This window comes from Coturnix japonica, chromosome 15, assembly GCF_054131305.1.
Source record: "Coturnix japonica strain WE chromosome 15, WE-NBRP24, whole genome shotgun sequence".
Taxonomy (NCBI): domain Eukaryota; kingdom Metazoa; phylum Chordata; class Aves; order Galliformes; family Phasianidae; genus Coturnix; species Coturnix japonica.
Window position 1 is genome coordinate 16,923,046 of NC_140677.1, and position 15,963 is coordinate 16,939,008.

Consider the following 15,963-nt stretch of genomic DNA (forward strand, 5'->3'; position numbering starts at 1 on the left):
AGCTCCCCAGCATTTGTCAGCATCTCTGGACTCATGTTCCCAGCCCTACAGCTGAGCCCTGAGTGTGATGTGCACAGAGGTGCGAGGCAGCAAGGGGCCCTTGAGGTCGGCGAGGGGAAAGGCACGCAGCTAAATGAGTTTTTCCCTGTAACACATGTCCTGACCTTCTCTAAAAAATGAAATCTATTTTATTAATTTTTGTTTATTTATTTATTTTGCTTTTTATCACATTCGGCCGTGCAACATTTAAGATACGACTGTGGAAAAGGTCAAGAAATGTGTAGTTGTTGAAATCTTGTTCCAGCTGATGGCTTTTCCCTTCGGGGAGCTCTCTCACTCCTTCTCCTCCCCCAGCCTGGTCTTTAAGCAGCAAGTGTCAGGCCGCCCTGCTCCCTGGGTGTCGCAGCAAGGCGGATGGAGGGATGGCCCCCGCAGTCCCAGCAGTGGAGCTGCAGGATGAGGCCAGGGGCACATTTCAGGCACAGTGAAATAAAGACCTCAGAGATGGGGTAGGTGGCTGCACACTGGTCCCCTTTCCCTGGCATCAGCTGCTCTTTGTGAAGCGGGGATGGCAGGTTGGTGAAGTAGAGGGAGGAAGAGCTGCTGTCCTTACCCCAGCAGGGTGTCCCGTTCCTGTATCCCACAGCCCTGGCTCCATTCCTCTGAGTTCTGGGGGTGACAAAGGCACCGCTGTCCTGCAGGTTGCTGCTGAGTTTGCAGGACACGCCATTCTTGCTCCATGCTCTCGGTGCATTTCTCACCCACCTTCTGTTCTTGTCTCTGGATGTGGATTTTCCTGGCATGATGGAAACGCCACCATCACCAGCAGTCAGACTCCAGAAGCTTTTGCTGACGTTTCCCTGGCGTAAATTCCTAATAATGGACTTTGAAGCACAGTGCGCGGAGCTGCAAATGTTTGTGATTTCACTTTGTTTGCAAACTGCTTAATTGGCTGCTCGGCACAAACAGAAAACTCTCGCAGTTCTTTGGAAAATGCCTCAAAATCCTCCTCAGCGTGGTGTAACCAGATGCGGGATGTCAGCAGGCTGACAGCAGCTACAGGCGGTGTGGTGTGCTGGCTGTCCTTCCGCATGTGCCAAGCCAAATGCTTCCACTTGTGTTCAGCACAGCCTGGTCCTGGCAGTCAGAGTCCACCCAAAAAGCCACCGGCTTCATCTCACGCACAGCCCAGCTGAGCTACAGCACCTGCCTTAAGATCACCCACTGCAGACGTGGCTCCAGTGCTTTCTAACCCCAGGGATGAGATTCAGGCTGAAGAGGAGGAGAAATGGGCTCTGGCCACCCCTTTCCCTCCCGTGCCACGTGGCTGAAAGAGTTATTGGCAAACAAGTTAGCACTCTGATAGGAAAATGCCGTGGCGCTTTGTGGAGCCGCTCGGTGATCAATACCCGGCCGTGGCTAAGCCGGCTGCAGACTGGATTTCAGATGCCAGCTGCTGGGGTAATAAGAGCCCTGGGATCAACTGTCTCGGAGATTATTACAGGATGAGATGCTTCGCTGCTTTACAGTGTTTGCTAAAGATTTATATTCCCTATGTGCATATAAAGGGGTTGTCTCCTTTCATTGCTGCCCGACAACCACGTGCAGATGCTGCATTTTGCCCCATCGCTGCATCGCCACATTGCAGTGATGGGGTGAAATGCAGCGTCTGCATGTGCCCTTAATGCTCTGAGGTGAAGCAAAGCTGCAAAAGCTTCCCAGGGCTCCCATGGTTGGAGGACAGGAGCACTGCACTGAATGCAGAGTGGTGGGGGCCGTGCAGTGCCTTCCACTCCCTGCATGCAGCACAGCTGAAGATGGAATGATTGATCCACAGCACTTGTAAAATAATGGTTTAATCGTTATTAAGGATTAGAAATAATCCTCGAGCTGCATCGATCCCCATCACGTTATTCATGATGAACTCATTGCACACAGATGGGGATGCCCTGCGGCCTGGCCCCGTCACCACGCTCTGCTCTGTCCACCCTGCTGCCACCTCCCCCACCCCCATAATGCACTGATTACCTACAGAAGAAAAGAACATCTGGATAGATATTTGTTTTCTTAGAAACAAAGTTTTGTCCAGACTGACTTTGACAAATTGACATTTTCCAGAGGAAAAATACATTCCACTGGAGTGCCTGTAGTGGGTGCAGCAGCCACCGAGTGAGTGCACCATTTGCAACACTCCAGGCACTTCTCGCAAGGCAATGAATAGTTAAAGATGTCCATAAATCTTCCCTGGGCATACAATAAACAAACACACTCTTATCAAGTATAGAAAAATGCATATTTCATCACTGCTGCCTTAAATACGACTCAGAATAAATGCTTGCCCTTAATCAGCCATCTCGGTGCATAAGCAGAGCACGGAGTGGCTGGGGGAGGGTGCAGGGTTTGGGCTGCAGCTCTGCTAACACCAACCCCCCCCAGGGCAAAACTGCCCCAAAAATGAGCAGACATTTGGCTTTTCTGTTTGCTGTCTCTGATCTTCTCCCAGTGAGCCGGGTGGGACGAGTTTCACTGCAGCACCTGAACTCCCAAAGATTTGGCTGTGAAAAGCACTTGGGCTTGGAAATCAGAATTTCAAGAAATAGAAAAAGGTTAAAGGAGAAAGTTTTGACCAGTGCGGGCTGAGATAGTGCTGTGATGGAATATTCGGCTCTATGCAGCCGATAAGAACAAGCCGTGCTGTCCCCGTGGGAAGATGTATGGTGGCACTGCACACCCGGTGCTCCCAGTGCTTTGCTGTGCGTGGTGCCCAGCCAGGGCGCTGAGCTGTGGGCACACTGTGCCTGGTGAGCTGGGGGCACAACAGGGGAACAGTGTGGGACCCTCCTGCTCCCACTGTGCTTCCATCAGGGGAGTGGGTGCCTGGGGACGTTGGCAGTGACGCATCTCAGCTGGCTGCATCCCCGCGATGCTGAGCTCTCCAGGGAGCCTTCCTGGGATGAGGCAGCCTTGCCAGCCTCATGGCTAATTAACAGCGTGCAGTTAGCATCGTTACAGGCTGCCTCTGTCTGGGAGCCTCTCGCTGCAGGGAGAGCAGCTGTGGGCTCCTGGCTGCAGCACTGGTGTATGCAGAGGTCTGCTAGGAACACAGCGAGGGGATGGAGGCTGTGGGCACAGGGACGAGCCCCATGGAGCTGCTCTGAGCTCTGCCCACAGCCATGGCGTGGGCACCACCCAGCTCTACACTCACTCTCCCCTCTCGCTCTCTTTGCAGAGGCTGGCCAACGCAGCAGAGAAGTTCCAGAAGGCCCATCACTGGCAGGACAACATCCGGGTAAGACCCCAGCTCACCATGGCCATGTGCCTTGGGAACACGTGCTGTGACACACCTGCCCCCTCCCTGCTCCCCATCCTTCAGCTCCTCCTTCCTTATACTTGGTTCCCCACGAATTTTAAAGCTACCACCATCCCCATCCTTAGGGTACGTGGACAAATCCATTCTGAGCTTGTCTGCAGCTGAGTAGGAGCGGGCAGAAGGGGGAGGCTGAACCAAGTGAGGGTTTGGATTCTTGCTGAGAGGTTTCTCAGGGTTTCAGGATTGGTTTTTCAGGGCAGGCACCGGGCAAGGGCAGCAGCTCACGTGCCCGAGGCACCTGACAGCAGTGCCAGGCTGCTGCCGGGGAAGGAGTGAATCTCGGCTGGGAGAGGGAAGATGTTGTTTTAATGATTGCATTTGACTTTGTAATTATGGCAGTGATAACGCTCAGCGGGAATCTGAAGTGTTCTGCCTGGAAATGCTCTCACATTCTAACAATAATACAAAAGGAAGGAAGGATTGTTTTCCTTCCAGTGCAAATGGAGCCTGCAGTTAAAAAATCTGAGTCTACCAGCCACTTCCTCAGGGCTGGGCCAGATCCTACCCTGCCACCAGGAGCCCACTGCGGTGGTTGAGGGGACAGCCTGGGGACAGCCCTGCTTCTGTGGGTGTCCCTGAGTGCAAACATCACCAACCCCAGGCTGGCAGCCCCAGGGCTCCACATGCAGCTGGTGCTGTCCCATAGCAGTGGCCTCTCCTTTTCCTCTCTGCCCCCATTCCTGAGGCAGTGGCTTGGCTCAGGGTGAGCCTTGGCCATAGGGGATGTCACCTCTGGGCTGCCTGTCCCTGTGATACATCCTTCTGTGTGACAAGCTCCTCACATGGACCCAGTGGCATTTAGCTCAGAGGGAACCTGCCTCCAGCACTGCCCAGCTGGTCCCTGTGCACCACTGTCCTGGCTCTGCGCCTGCCCATGTCCACCTGCAAGGAGGGATTGGTCACCTTGCAGCTCTTGGCTGCTAAATAGGGTGGTCATTGGGCTCCACTGGACATGCAAGTGGAAATGAATGTGGAAGGAGAAGCTGTGGGGGAGAGAATAGGAACTGAAGCTCCTATAGACCCTCCTGCCATGGGTGATGGTCACCTCTCCCTGCAGCAGCTCTGTGGGTTCAGCTCACGTTTCCTCCCTTTGCTGTGCTGCAGCCAAAATCACTTTCTCCCCTTCTGGAGCCTTCATGGGAGGGTGCAGTCAGTCCTGGTGGTAAGCAATGTGCCTGGAGCAGCTGCGGTGCTGGGAACTCTGGGCTCATTTTGCCATTCATGGCACAAACCTTTCAAAAACCCACATTCATTGAAAAAAAAAAAAAAAACTTTTAACAGCACTGTTTGCTACCACTTCGTCAAGGTAATTAGGAGCGAGTCACCCGGAAACAATGGGCGGCCATGCGTCACCACGCAGCTTTATCAGGGCAGCACAGAGCCGGGTGGGATGCTGCTGGGATGCTGCTGGGATGCTGCTGGGATGCTGCTGGGATGCTGGGGCTGTGCTGCCAAGTGCGGCTGCCACCTCCTGCCTGTGCTGCCCATGGGGACCTGCTGGTCCCACCACTTGAGCAGCACCACCAGGATGAGGTGCCAAGGACCACAGCAGTGCCTGCAGCATCACCGTGCTCCTCCCTCTCACCAGCTGCTGGTCATCCTGGCCGCAGCTCTCCCTCTGTCTGCATGTCATTTTGTAACCTCGAGCTGGAGTTTATGACAGATTGCACCGAGCGTGGTTATTTTTGTGTTTCCATCTGAATGCGCGACAGCAGATGCTGAGTGTTTGCAATGCATTAGTGCTAATGGCAGGACCATTAAACATTAGAGTCGCTCACTGCAGATGGGTTGCTATGGAGGTTCAGGGGAAAATGAAACAGGAACAGGAGCGAGGATGGCTACAAGGCCGCTCCCAGCAATCACACAGTGCTGATCTCTGCTTGGAAAGTTTCTTCTCCCTCAGCAGTGCTGTGGGTTTTGGTACCCATGCCACACACCAGCAGCACTTCCCTTCCTGGATGGCAGTGGAAGTGTCTCTGCTCTGCACTGTGCACTACCCATGTAGTACTGGCCCGTCCTCCGTTCCATGTCATCACACACTTCATCCATTCCAGGGCCACATCCCACAGATGCTGCCCTCCCTCCCAGAGGTGCTGTTCCCATGCTCCAGGTGCCCCCAGCCCTGTTCCCTGTAACACCATTCTGCTGCACACCAGCTGCCATCCCCTTCATGCCACATAGCTCAGACAAGAGCCATATGCAAAGCCCAAGGGTAAGAACACCAGCAACAGCACCCAGCAACTGGCTTTCCCTGCTCCTCCATCCTCATCTCCCTGTTATCTCACCATGCTGTCCCAGTGTACGCCCACACCATGGGGTCCCCAGCTGTAGTGCAGGGCAGGTGATGCATGGCAGAGTAGGGACCACAGCCAGCTCAGCAGGATGGTGATGAAGTGCAGCCTGCTCGACAACACATCAAGGCATGGTGTTGCTGGGCAGCAGAGCTTTGTCCCTTTAAGGGACACTTAGGCTCTGCAGAGACCCATTCCCACATTTATGTGCGCTTGGCAGGATTATATAAATTGCCTTTGAAAGTTGACTTCTTTATAAGCCATTTTCTGCTTCATAAAACGTTTATTACTGTTGTCTTTCTCCCACTTCCTCTTCCTCACTGCATTTTTCCCTGCTGTGTGGGGAAGTTCCCCTCTCCCATATGCTTTGGGTGCAGAGCTTCCCTCTGGGTCCCATCCCAAAGGTGGGGAAATCACCTTTCTGCAGTACCCCCTTCCTGAGCTCTGCACGTGTCAGCAGCGCACTCACGTTTCTGCTTTGTTCCTGCCTTTAGCACACTATGGGATGACCCCCGCAGCCAACCACACCGCCCACTGCAACAGCCATGTGTCCCAAATAGATTCCTGTGCTGTGCCATGGTGTGCTGTGCCGTGGCACAGGGGTGGCACGGGGAACCTGGGCTGCTCTCCATCGATAACTCCCACCTGCAAACAAGGAAGCAAATAACAAAGCCCAGATAATTTCAAGCTCCATTAGAAATGAAACTCAGGGGAAAACGGGAGCACTGTTCGCCAAATGGGGAAGGACAGAATGAATCACCGAGGCTTCACTCACTGGGGAGTGGCAGAAAAGCCCAGCATGGCAGTGTGCGCTTGCAGCCCGGAAGGCCAACTGTGTGCTGGAAGGGGAACAGCTATTTTCTAGGGTGGGCAGTGATAGGACAAAGGGGAATGGTTTTAAACTGGGACAGGGAAGGTTTAGGTTGGATCTTAGGAGGAAGTTCTTCCCCCAGCGGGTGGTGACGCACTGGAACAGGTTGCCCAAGGAGGCTGTGGATGCCCCATCCCTGCAGCCATTCAAGGCCAGGCTGGATGTGGCTCTGGGCAGCCTGGGCTGCTGGTCGGTGACCCTGCACATAGCAGGGGGTTGGAACCAGATGATAATTGTGGTCCTTTGCAAGCCAGGCCATTCTATGGTTCTATGGCAGCAGGAAGGTGGTGATGGGAACACAGTGACAGGGCTGCAGCAATGGGAGTAGAGCAGTGGGAGCGCAGCAGTGGGGTTGTGTCTGGCCGCCCCCAGCCCCATCTGTGGCCGTGCAGGTCACACCAGCCTCTGCGGTCAAAGCATCTTCAGAAGGGCAAGCACAAGTTCCTTATCCCTGTTTCATTTTTCTCCTCCTTTAATTACAGATCCCACTTATCGGTGGAGAACAGAAAGATCGCCGCCGTAACCTTGCACTTGCCCTTGTAGAAGGCTTACCTAAAAAGTTAGAAAATAAAATCAAATACTCTAATTTGCAGTCGTCTTGCCATTTCAAACCCAGTTTTCATTACAGCACAGAAAGTGCATTGAAGCTGTGTTTATAACCCCCTTTTAGATAACAAATCACATTTTCTTTTGGCTGGCGAGTGTGTAGAATTGATATTTTTTTTTTCAGTTTAATGGGTTTGTGTGTTCAGGAATGATCTCCATCAACTGAGAGTCTTTATTGTGTTTGATATAATGTCAGCTTTCATTACGCTCTGAGAATTACTGTGTTAAAGCACCAACCTTGCTGTAGAGCCATTCTGGACGAAAGTAGAACAAGAAAATCATTCACAAAAACCGTGGGGCTGAGCGGTTTGCTCTCAGGAGAAGCAGATGTGCCTCTGGGGCCAGCAGGAATGGAGAGAGCGAGGGGTGCTATGGGTGCCCCTGCTGTCCCTCTGCACCAGGGCTGGGTGCCGTCAGCAGGGAGCATCCTCTCGGTTGGGTGCAGGAGGTGCTGACAGATCACTTAACCATTCCCCCGGCTCTGTCAGAGGTGGAAGGAGGAAATTGCTTTGTTAAAAAAAAAAAGATGCCGAGGCAGATGATGATGGCTGTCCCCACCTGTCCTTGGCGGAGCTGCTGCGGGCACAGAGCGGTGCTTACGGCTCATTCTGCTTCCTCCTGTGAGCCGTAATGGGGGGATTCATCCCGACACACAGCTGTGGGTCAGCCTGCATCCTCACACGTGCCTGGGCTTTACCAGGGGCTGGGGTCCCCCAGGTGTGCGCTTACCACTGCTGGCAGCACCAATGTGCCTGGCTTGCTGCATGCTGAGGTGCCAATGGGATGCCATCCCTGTCCCATGGTTCCATCCTCCCTCATGTTCTGACCCTACTGGGCTGCAGCACTGCCAGCAAAGCGCTGACCTTCCTGATGTCATTTTTGAGTTGCTGAATTTGTTCATAGAATCACAGAATGGCCTGGCTTGCAAAGGACCACAATTATCACCTGGTTCCAACCCCCTGCTGTGTGCAGGGTCACCAACCAGCAGCCCAGGCTGCCCAGAGCCACATCCAGCCTGGCCTTGAATGGCTGCAGGGATGGGGCATCCACAGCCTCCTTGGGCAACCTGTTCCAGTGGGTGTTAAAAACAAAGGCATATTTCAGTGCCTGCAGAGGCTGGGGAAGGCCTGGGGGGGATGCAGGGGGCTGGGGAGAGAGAGTGGGCAGCTCTGTCCAGTAAGGGGCCCCAGAATGGAAGGCTGTGGTGCTGGTGGCTTCACCAGTTTGTGCAGATTGTTCTATGATTGGGCTTAACCACCAGAGTAATTTCCATGTGCTGGAGGACTAAAATAACCCTGTTCTTCTCTGGTAAGGCTGCTCATGGTGCTGTCACACAGCTGCTGCACTTAAGTACTTAGTGCTACACCAAGGAGCAGCATCCAATGCCCACCAGCTCAAACCAGCACTCCACCCATTCAGACCAGTGCTTCACCTGCTCAAACCAGTGCCTCCCAGTTCACAGCAGCAAGTGCTTCTGCACGGATTCACTTCCAAGAGCCAAGGGCAATGCTGGAAGGCTCTTGCTTCCAGACTTCTCAACATCTCCCCCCACTCTTTTTCTCTATTGGCATTTATTCTGAAGGACTGCAGAAATACCAGCACTGTTTGCACAACCCCTGTGTTTGATTGGGTCAGAGGAGAAGGAAGCGAGGATCAGGTGGAGAGAACAAGTGTAGCTTTAAGAGCAAATGCAAGGGAGAGGAAACTGTAGTACACCCTGCTCTCTTTTTGAGACCCCCATGTGGAGCCGTGATGATGCCCCACATGTCCCCTGCACAGACATCACCCATGGCACAGAGCATGGACAGAGTGACAGCAGCTGCAGGCATGGTCACATCCCTGTTCCTGTGCACCAAAGGGGGACAGAGCTTTTTGGAGGAGCTGATGGAAGATAAAATGAATAACGAAGCCCCCTCTGGCTGGCTGTTGTTAGTCACACTCACTTCTGATTAAAGCTCATTAAACATGAAATTAGCTCGTTTGTGTTATGGGTCTCCGGGGGCTCCTCTCACTGTGAGGTGCAGATGGCCACAGGCCGGGGCCACAGTGCTGGCATGGGGCAGGGCTATGGGGAGGGGGGGCATCCAGGGGCAATACATTATTTTTCCCTTCCCTTGTTGTTGTGAACCCCTCAACATCTCACAACCAATCACAGATAACCTATAAATGCACTCCCTTAGTGACTAGGCTTTTTAATAACAAAAATCAGAAGGTGCTGCATTGAGTTTTTCACTCCCCTCTATCAGAATTTCCCCATCAGCAGAGCTGGGGGGGCTGCAGAGAGGACATGGGACCCCCCCCATGGGCCATCGCAGTGCTGTGGGGCAGTGAGCAGTGACAGCCATGCGGGGTGTGCCACCACTGCATCCGCATTGCCACATGCACAAGAGAGCCCCGAGCGCCCTTTAATTCCCCCCTGTGCTGGGAGATGAGATGCTGTTCTGACAGTGTGATGGCTGGCTGCATCGCCTGCCTCTCTCTGAGTGCTGTCAGCTGCCTCGCACCCTGGTGTGCAGGGAGAGGGATGTGAGCGGACCTTTCTGCGTAAATAGCTTCTAAACACCCCAAATTAAGGACGCAAAGTGAGGATGCTCTCACTGTTCTACCTGTGCAGGCAGGGACAGCCACCTCACTGCCGGGCTGTGCCACTGCTCACACACTACAACTGCAGCACCCCGGGCACAGGGACACGCTGCATCCCAGTGTCACCCACTGGGTGAGTGGCAGTGGAGTGGTCTGCATGGTGAGGGTCTGCATCCCAGTGCTGCGGTATGGGGAGGGGTATGGGGCAGTGGGGGTGGGGATGGGGACTCCCTGATCCCCCCATCCATGCCTGGCCATAACACAGCTCTGCTCTGTCTGCAGGAGGAGGACATCGAGTACTACGACTCCAAGGCGGACACGGAATTCGTGAGTGCTGTGAGTACTGAGCGCCATCCCTTTGCACCATGACTGCACTCTCATCTCTGTGACCCATCCCCGTCCCCAGCCACAGCACGGTGGCATCCACGGCTGGTCCTGCTGGGCAGGTCCCCGTGCTGCCGCTGAAGGTTCTAAAATTAAAGCCAGCATCTGAAATTCAAATGAAGAGCAAATCTTTAATTAGCGACTGAAGCTAATTCTTTGCCCTCTCCCTGCGCAGCCATCCTGTGATTTCTGGCAATCAGGGCTTCAAATCCGCACTGACAGTCCCCAGGGGACTGCCATCGCCCCACGTCACGCCGAGCTGGTGGCACAGGGGAGCTCTGTGATACGGCCTGGGGCAGGGCTGTGCTGTCCCTGCATGTGGGGACAGACATGGGGCAGGACGCTGCCCACCCTGCCAGCAGCACTGCCACCCAGTGTGACCCTGGCAAATTTAATTCTGGCAAAAAATAATGTTGAGAAAAGAAGGTGATGAAATAAAGGAGGGGGGAGATGATAGTGGCGGGTCTGAACCACGCTAAATAGCAGTCTTCCTGTCTTTTCTTTTATTTCACTGCAATTTTTGTATTTAAATTGAGCAGGATCTCACTGAAATGAAGTTGGTCCTGATAGACAATGCCTATTCAGTGTAACCGGGACTTATTCACCAGCCTCATACCGGGTTTAAGGAGGGAGAGAAAGAAATGAGCTTCCTTTTCATTCTGCTTGCACTCGGCTCTGCTATCTCCCTAAGCAGATTTTGGATTTCAGAGTGGGCTTTAGCAGCTGGGCCGCCAGCACGTGTTCCTGGGGGACCACAGGGCTCTCCGCGTGCTGCAGGAGCAGCGCTCCTCACTCCTGACACCAAAGGGATGGGGATCCATCCTCAGAGTCGCACTCAGGGCAGCACATGCTCTTGGCTGGGCATTGTGAGCAGAGCACAGAAGTGTTCTCCAGCTGTGTGTGCCAGGGGATGGTGCTCGATTCAGAGCCAGGCCCAGGATGTGCGGGGCCTTGTTGCTCTCCCAGGAAATGGTTTTCCAGGCAGTGAAGTGGAGTTTAGCTGTGGCTGCAGAGATCATAGAATCCCTTTGAGTTGGGAGGGACCACTGAAGGCCGTTTGGTTGGACACCTACAGTTCCATCAGGTGCTCAGAGCCCCATCCAGCTTCACCTTGGGTGTCTCCAGGGGTGGGGCATCACCACCTCTCTGGGCCGATGTCCTCATAGCAGGGCAGTGTTGGTCCTTTAGGATGTCCTTGTCCCCATCCCTGCAGGACCAGTCCCCACAGTGAGATCAAAGCCAGGTGCCACAACAGCCCCACTGCGAGGTGGCAGGGATGGAGGGAGTCTTTGCATCCCCATGCTGAGAGATGCAGGTTTGCACCAGCTGAACTTACCCGTGAGCCAGATTCTACGCTTCCAGCTTGACAAAAGGCACAGAAGAGCAATTTGGAGTCAGATTGCTTCCTCTTGTCATCCTCCAAACAGAATGCTTTCATTTCTGCCTCGCAATCCAGTCTGCTGGTGTGAGCAGATGCAGGGCTAGGAAGGCAGAGGAGCTATGGCAGGAGGAGAATTGCGTGCCCTAAATGGTTCCGCTCCCACCACGGCCCCAGGCACCTCTCCCGGAGCTGTGGGGCCACGTGGCCGTGTCCTGTCCCACAGCACAGGGACATGTCACTGTTCTGCCACCAGCAATCGCCACCCAGCACCTCGGCTGCAGGGAGGGAGGGAGGGGGAGCGGCCCTGAAATGTCAGCAGCAGATGAAAGGGGTTGGAAAATTTAATCTTCCAACTTCCTCGACTCATGTGGCATTTGGATTGGCTCCCGATAAGCTATCAGCTGCACAAGTTTCTTTCTTTTGCCTTTTTTCTTTTTTTTTTCTCTTTTTTTTTTCTCCCCCTTCTTCTCTCCTCTGGCTGGTAATTCACAGCAGAAATGGGCTGGAAAGATCTCCAAACAGCACCTTTGGCAAAGATTAAGGAAAAATAAAGAAAAGGGGGGCGAGGGGAGGCGGCTGGAGAGGCTGATTGTTATTTATAGCCGTGCTGCTCCCAGCTCCAGCGTGGCTGCAGAGCTGCTGCATCACAGGAAAGGCTGAGGGCTGGGAGAGGCAGCAGGGCGTTCTGCTGGGCTGGGCTGGGCTCTTCTTAGAGTGCAATGAGCGCATGGTGGGATGGAAGCAGCTGGGGGCAGCTGGGGGCACAGAGCCCGACAGGGGCTGCGGTGTCACCGAGTGTTTGTCGCTGGGCTGACGTGTCCCCAGCCATCCTTGGCGGCTCGTTCCCATGGAGATGCACTGAGCGGAGCTCCAAGGGGCAGCTCACCAAAGAAAGCCACAGGGACATGGTTGACCTCCCAGCTCGGAGGTGCTGAAGCCATCCATGTGGGTTACATGGCTGCATTGCCAAGAACAGTCAAACAGGGTATCCAGGTCTGTAGCATCTCTTTAGGCTGCGTCGGATGCACAGTAACACTTCTGAGATACAGCTTTGGAGTTCTTTTGAAATGCAGAGGTGAGAAATGCTGTGTGGTCTGGCCATGGACACACAGAGGTGTGCTTGGTGAAAGCGATATAAGCCCCGATACATTCCCTCCCATGCTCCAGCGGCAGCTCCAGCACCGATTCCATGCAGTGTTTCTGCCCCTGGCCCTACTCATGGACCCTCTGTGCCCCAGCTGGCCATGATGGCTCCGAGTGGCTGCACAGGGAGGCAGTGACCCCATGCCAGAGAGCTCCCAGCTGGTCCTGGAGCTGTGTGGGTAAGGGCTGGCAGCAGCTGGGTGGCATCAGCTCACCGTGGGGCTGCTTGCTGTACAGGTGTTGGTGATGCACGGGGCATTCCATGGACCTGCAGGGTTGTGTTTGTCTCTGAAACTGGTACACGTAGGGGTGGGAGCAGCCCACAGCGCCCAACCTTTGGGGTGGGTGATAAAGCAGAATGCACAGCTTAATCTGGATTTCCACCCCAGCTACATCATGCCAGGGAGGCAGAGCTATCCATGCCTGCAGCCAGGCTCCTGCAGCCGTAATTGGGTTCAGCATCTTTGGGAGGCCCTGTGGCCATGCAGCACTGCAGCACGCTCACACTGCCGACACAGCTCTTGGAATTAAAACCGAACCCTTCCCAGCAATCCTGTTACTCTCCTGAGCTGTGGCGAATGGCTTCGCCACTCTCACAATGTCAGGGCAATGTCACCGCCACGTCTCCTCCTTACCTACACAGGTCCAGCCCTTCTGCCATCCCATGGGTACCAGCAGCTGGGCCGGGCATGGTGCATGTCCCCTGCCCAGGGCTCAGGGCTGGGTGCTGGTGCTGGGTTGGAGCACGATCCAGCGTCAGCAGTGAGGGATTTGCCATCTCTCCAGCATAATTAAATATTGTTTGCGTTGCTTATTGACAGAGCGCTGAGCTGCGCTCGGTTTTAATTTGTTCTTTGATAGTTGCCTCTTGCCGCTAATTGATTTTCAAGGATTTTTTTGCCAGGGTGGGATTTTTGTCTGGCTTCAGCCTGGTGGTGCTACCAAACCCATAGGGCAGGTTAAGCTGAATTGGGACTGGTGGGGGGGGGGCAGGCAGAGGTACCCAGGGCACGTCACACTGACCCCAATCCCTCCCCAGGATGATCCCGATGGGGAAGAAATTGAGCGGGAGAAATCCAACTCCCTAAAGCTGGAGTTCACCGATGATGCCAACTTCAAGACCAAGGTTAACTACTCATATGCCGCCGTGCAGATCCCCACTGACATCTACAAAGGCTGTGAGTGCCCCCACGTGCCCGGCTCCGTGTGCCCCAGGTCCCCACCAGGCACAGAGTGGCTGTCCCACTGGGTTCGGGATGCTTTGGGGTGAGGTTATGGAGGGGTATTATGGGCAGATGAAATCCCAAGGGAAGGCAGCAGAGGACCATTGTGGGATGGTGTGGGGATGTTCAGCCTTGCGTCTGTGCCCTGTATGGTGCTCAGGAGAGCATGGTCCCAGGGCTGGGCAAGGTGAGAGCAGTGGGCACTGGGGTGGCAAGAAGATGGATAGATGGATGGACAGATGGATGGACAGATGGATGGATAGATGGAAGGGTAGATCAGTGGATGGGCAAGCGTGTGGATGAACAGGTAGATGAACAATGGCGTGTGTGGTGGAAGAGCAGGGTGTGCCACGCCAGCTTGTGGTCCTGGGCCAGGCTGACATGTCCCCTTGAGGGAGGTGACAGTTCCTGAGCCCCCAGAGCTCTCCCAGCTCTCCCGGCCGCAGCAGCACACAGTGACAGTTCATCTGACACACGGTGACAGCCGGTCTGCATTTCCCTCTAGTGGCTGCTCTGCTTCCTGCCAGCCTCCATCCACACACTGCTCCCAGTCCAGGCACCGCCGCTCAACTCCCCGACCCCCCCCCCGGTCCCGCAGCCCCTGCCATCTCACACACCGGCACTTGGCAAGGGCTGCTGGGCAAGGTGACGAGGACAAAGCTCATGCTCCCATCTTGCACACTCAGAGCCGTGTTGGCAGAGTGATTTCACCACATCAGCATCACTGGATTAGAAATTGCAATTAGTTTTATTACCCAGCCAGCACAGACCAAGCAGCTTATGAGACAGATGATAAGAGTGGGGGGAGGCAGAGTGGGCTGGGGGAAGCATTCCGTGCTCCAAAGCCCGATGTAGTGCTGGTGCCATGTGGGAGCACAGCCACCGCTCTGCTGGAGCCCGGGCTGGGTGCAGTCCAGAGAGCACGTCCCCATGCGCTGATTAAAGCCCTGCAGAGCCACCCTCCACCGTCACCCCTGGCTACACATGCAAATGACACCCTATATGTGTTTTATTTACAGTGCCACTTCTAATTAAAGGCACAATCGCTCGCTGGTGGGGCGGGGATGGGGATGAGGACAAGGTGGGACAGGGACAGGGACACATTGCTGCACACCACAGAGTGCTGAGCCTTGCGCTGCCCCAAGTCAGGGCTTGGGGACATGTCACCAAGGGGTGGCAGTCCTCACTGTCGCCAAGGGGGACAGGGGTTGCCCTGAATGCATTGGTGCCCCGCAGGGCCACGCTGCCATCAGGGTGCCAGGAGGGACCCCCAGTCCATGGAGACACGCTGCTGTTCCCATGCACTGTCAGCCCCATTTGATTAACTGTGGGCTGGGGCTGCCGGAAGCTTATCTGCTGCTTTAATAGCTGAATAATTTAAAACCTCTGTTTGACAGCATCTTAATTGCTTCAGCATCAGGTGTGGGGGCCGGTGGGAACGCAGAGCAGGGCCTGGTGCAGCCTGGCCCCACAAGGTTCTTGGGGAAGGGGTAGAAGGGACACGTTGTCCCCTGTGGGATGACGGTGTCCCCACCACCGCCCGGTCTGTGCCTTGCAGCCACCGTGATCCTCAACGAGCTGAACTGGACGCAGGCACTGGAGGACGTCTTCATTGAGAACCGCAAGGAAGACCCCTCCCTGCTCTGGCAGGTCTTTGGCAGCGCCACCGGCGTCACCCGCTACTACCCTGGTGTGTGACATGGGCAGCCCCCTGCCTCAGGTCCCCCATCCCCGGGTCCCCCTTACTCAACACTTGCCTTTCCCTACAGCCACCCCATGGAGAGCACCCAATAAGATCGACCTGTATGACGTGCGCAGACGGCCCTGGTAAGGGGGCAGTGGCTGAGGGGGGGACAGCGCGGGCCCCCATCCCCTGTGCCCCCTCCCTGCTGCCCCCCGGCACGCTGGGCTCCGGTGCTGTGAGCAGCCAGCTCTGTCCAATTTTCATTTCACACATCGTTGGCGTTGGAAAATGGATACAATAACAGGCAGGGGCAGCCAGGCTGTGGCTTTCAGCTCCTGCTCCCTCCCCTCCTCCAGCACTGGGGATGTGGGGGGTGAGGGGTGGAGATAAGCCCTCAGATCTCAATGGCACAGGTAGAGGTGCCCCC

General features: G+C 55.0%; 1 protein-coding gene and 1 long non-coding RNA gene across 5 annotated transcripts in view; one reads left to right on the forward strand and one right to left on the reverse strand.

Moving 5' to 3' along the window:
* The window catches only part of CACNA2D2 (calcium voltage-gated channel auxiliary subunit alpha2delta 2), a 120,127-nt gene that overhangs the window by 88,583 nt on the left and 15,581 nt on the right, over positions 1-15,963 (forward strand). For all 4 annotated transcript variants that reach the window (XM_085517123.1, XM_015874547.2, XM_015874546.3 and 1 more), the window contains 5 exons: positions 3,230-3,289; positions 10,004-10,057; positions 13,669-13,807; positions 15,411-15,542; positions 15,622-15,679. Coding sequence is in view for 2 of the 4 variants with exons in the window: in XM_015874547.2 (XP_015730033.1) it covers positions 3,230-3,289; positions 10,004-10,057; positions 13,669-13,807; positions 15,411-15,542; positions 15,622-15,679 (443 nt within the window). In the remaining 2 variants the exon portion in view is untranslated. The remainder of the gene's footprint in view (positions 1-3,229; positions 3,290-10,003; positions 10,058-13,668; positions 13,808-15,410; positions 15,543-15,621; positions 15,680-15,963) is intronic.
* Positions 187-895, reverse strand: LOC146758401 (uncharacterized). The gene is made up of 2 exons (XR_014934881.1): positions 766-895; positions 187-669 (listed from the first exon to the last, which is right to left on the reverse strand). It is a non-coding gene; the product is annotated as an uncharacterized LOC146758401 (long non-coding RNA).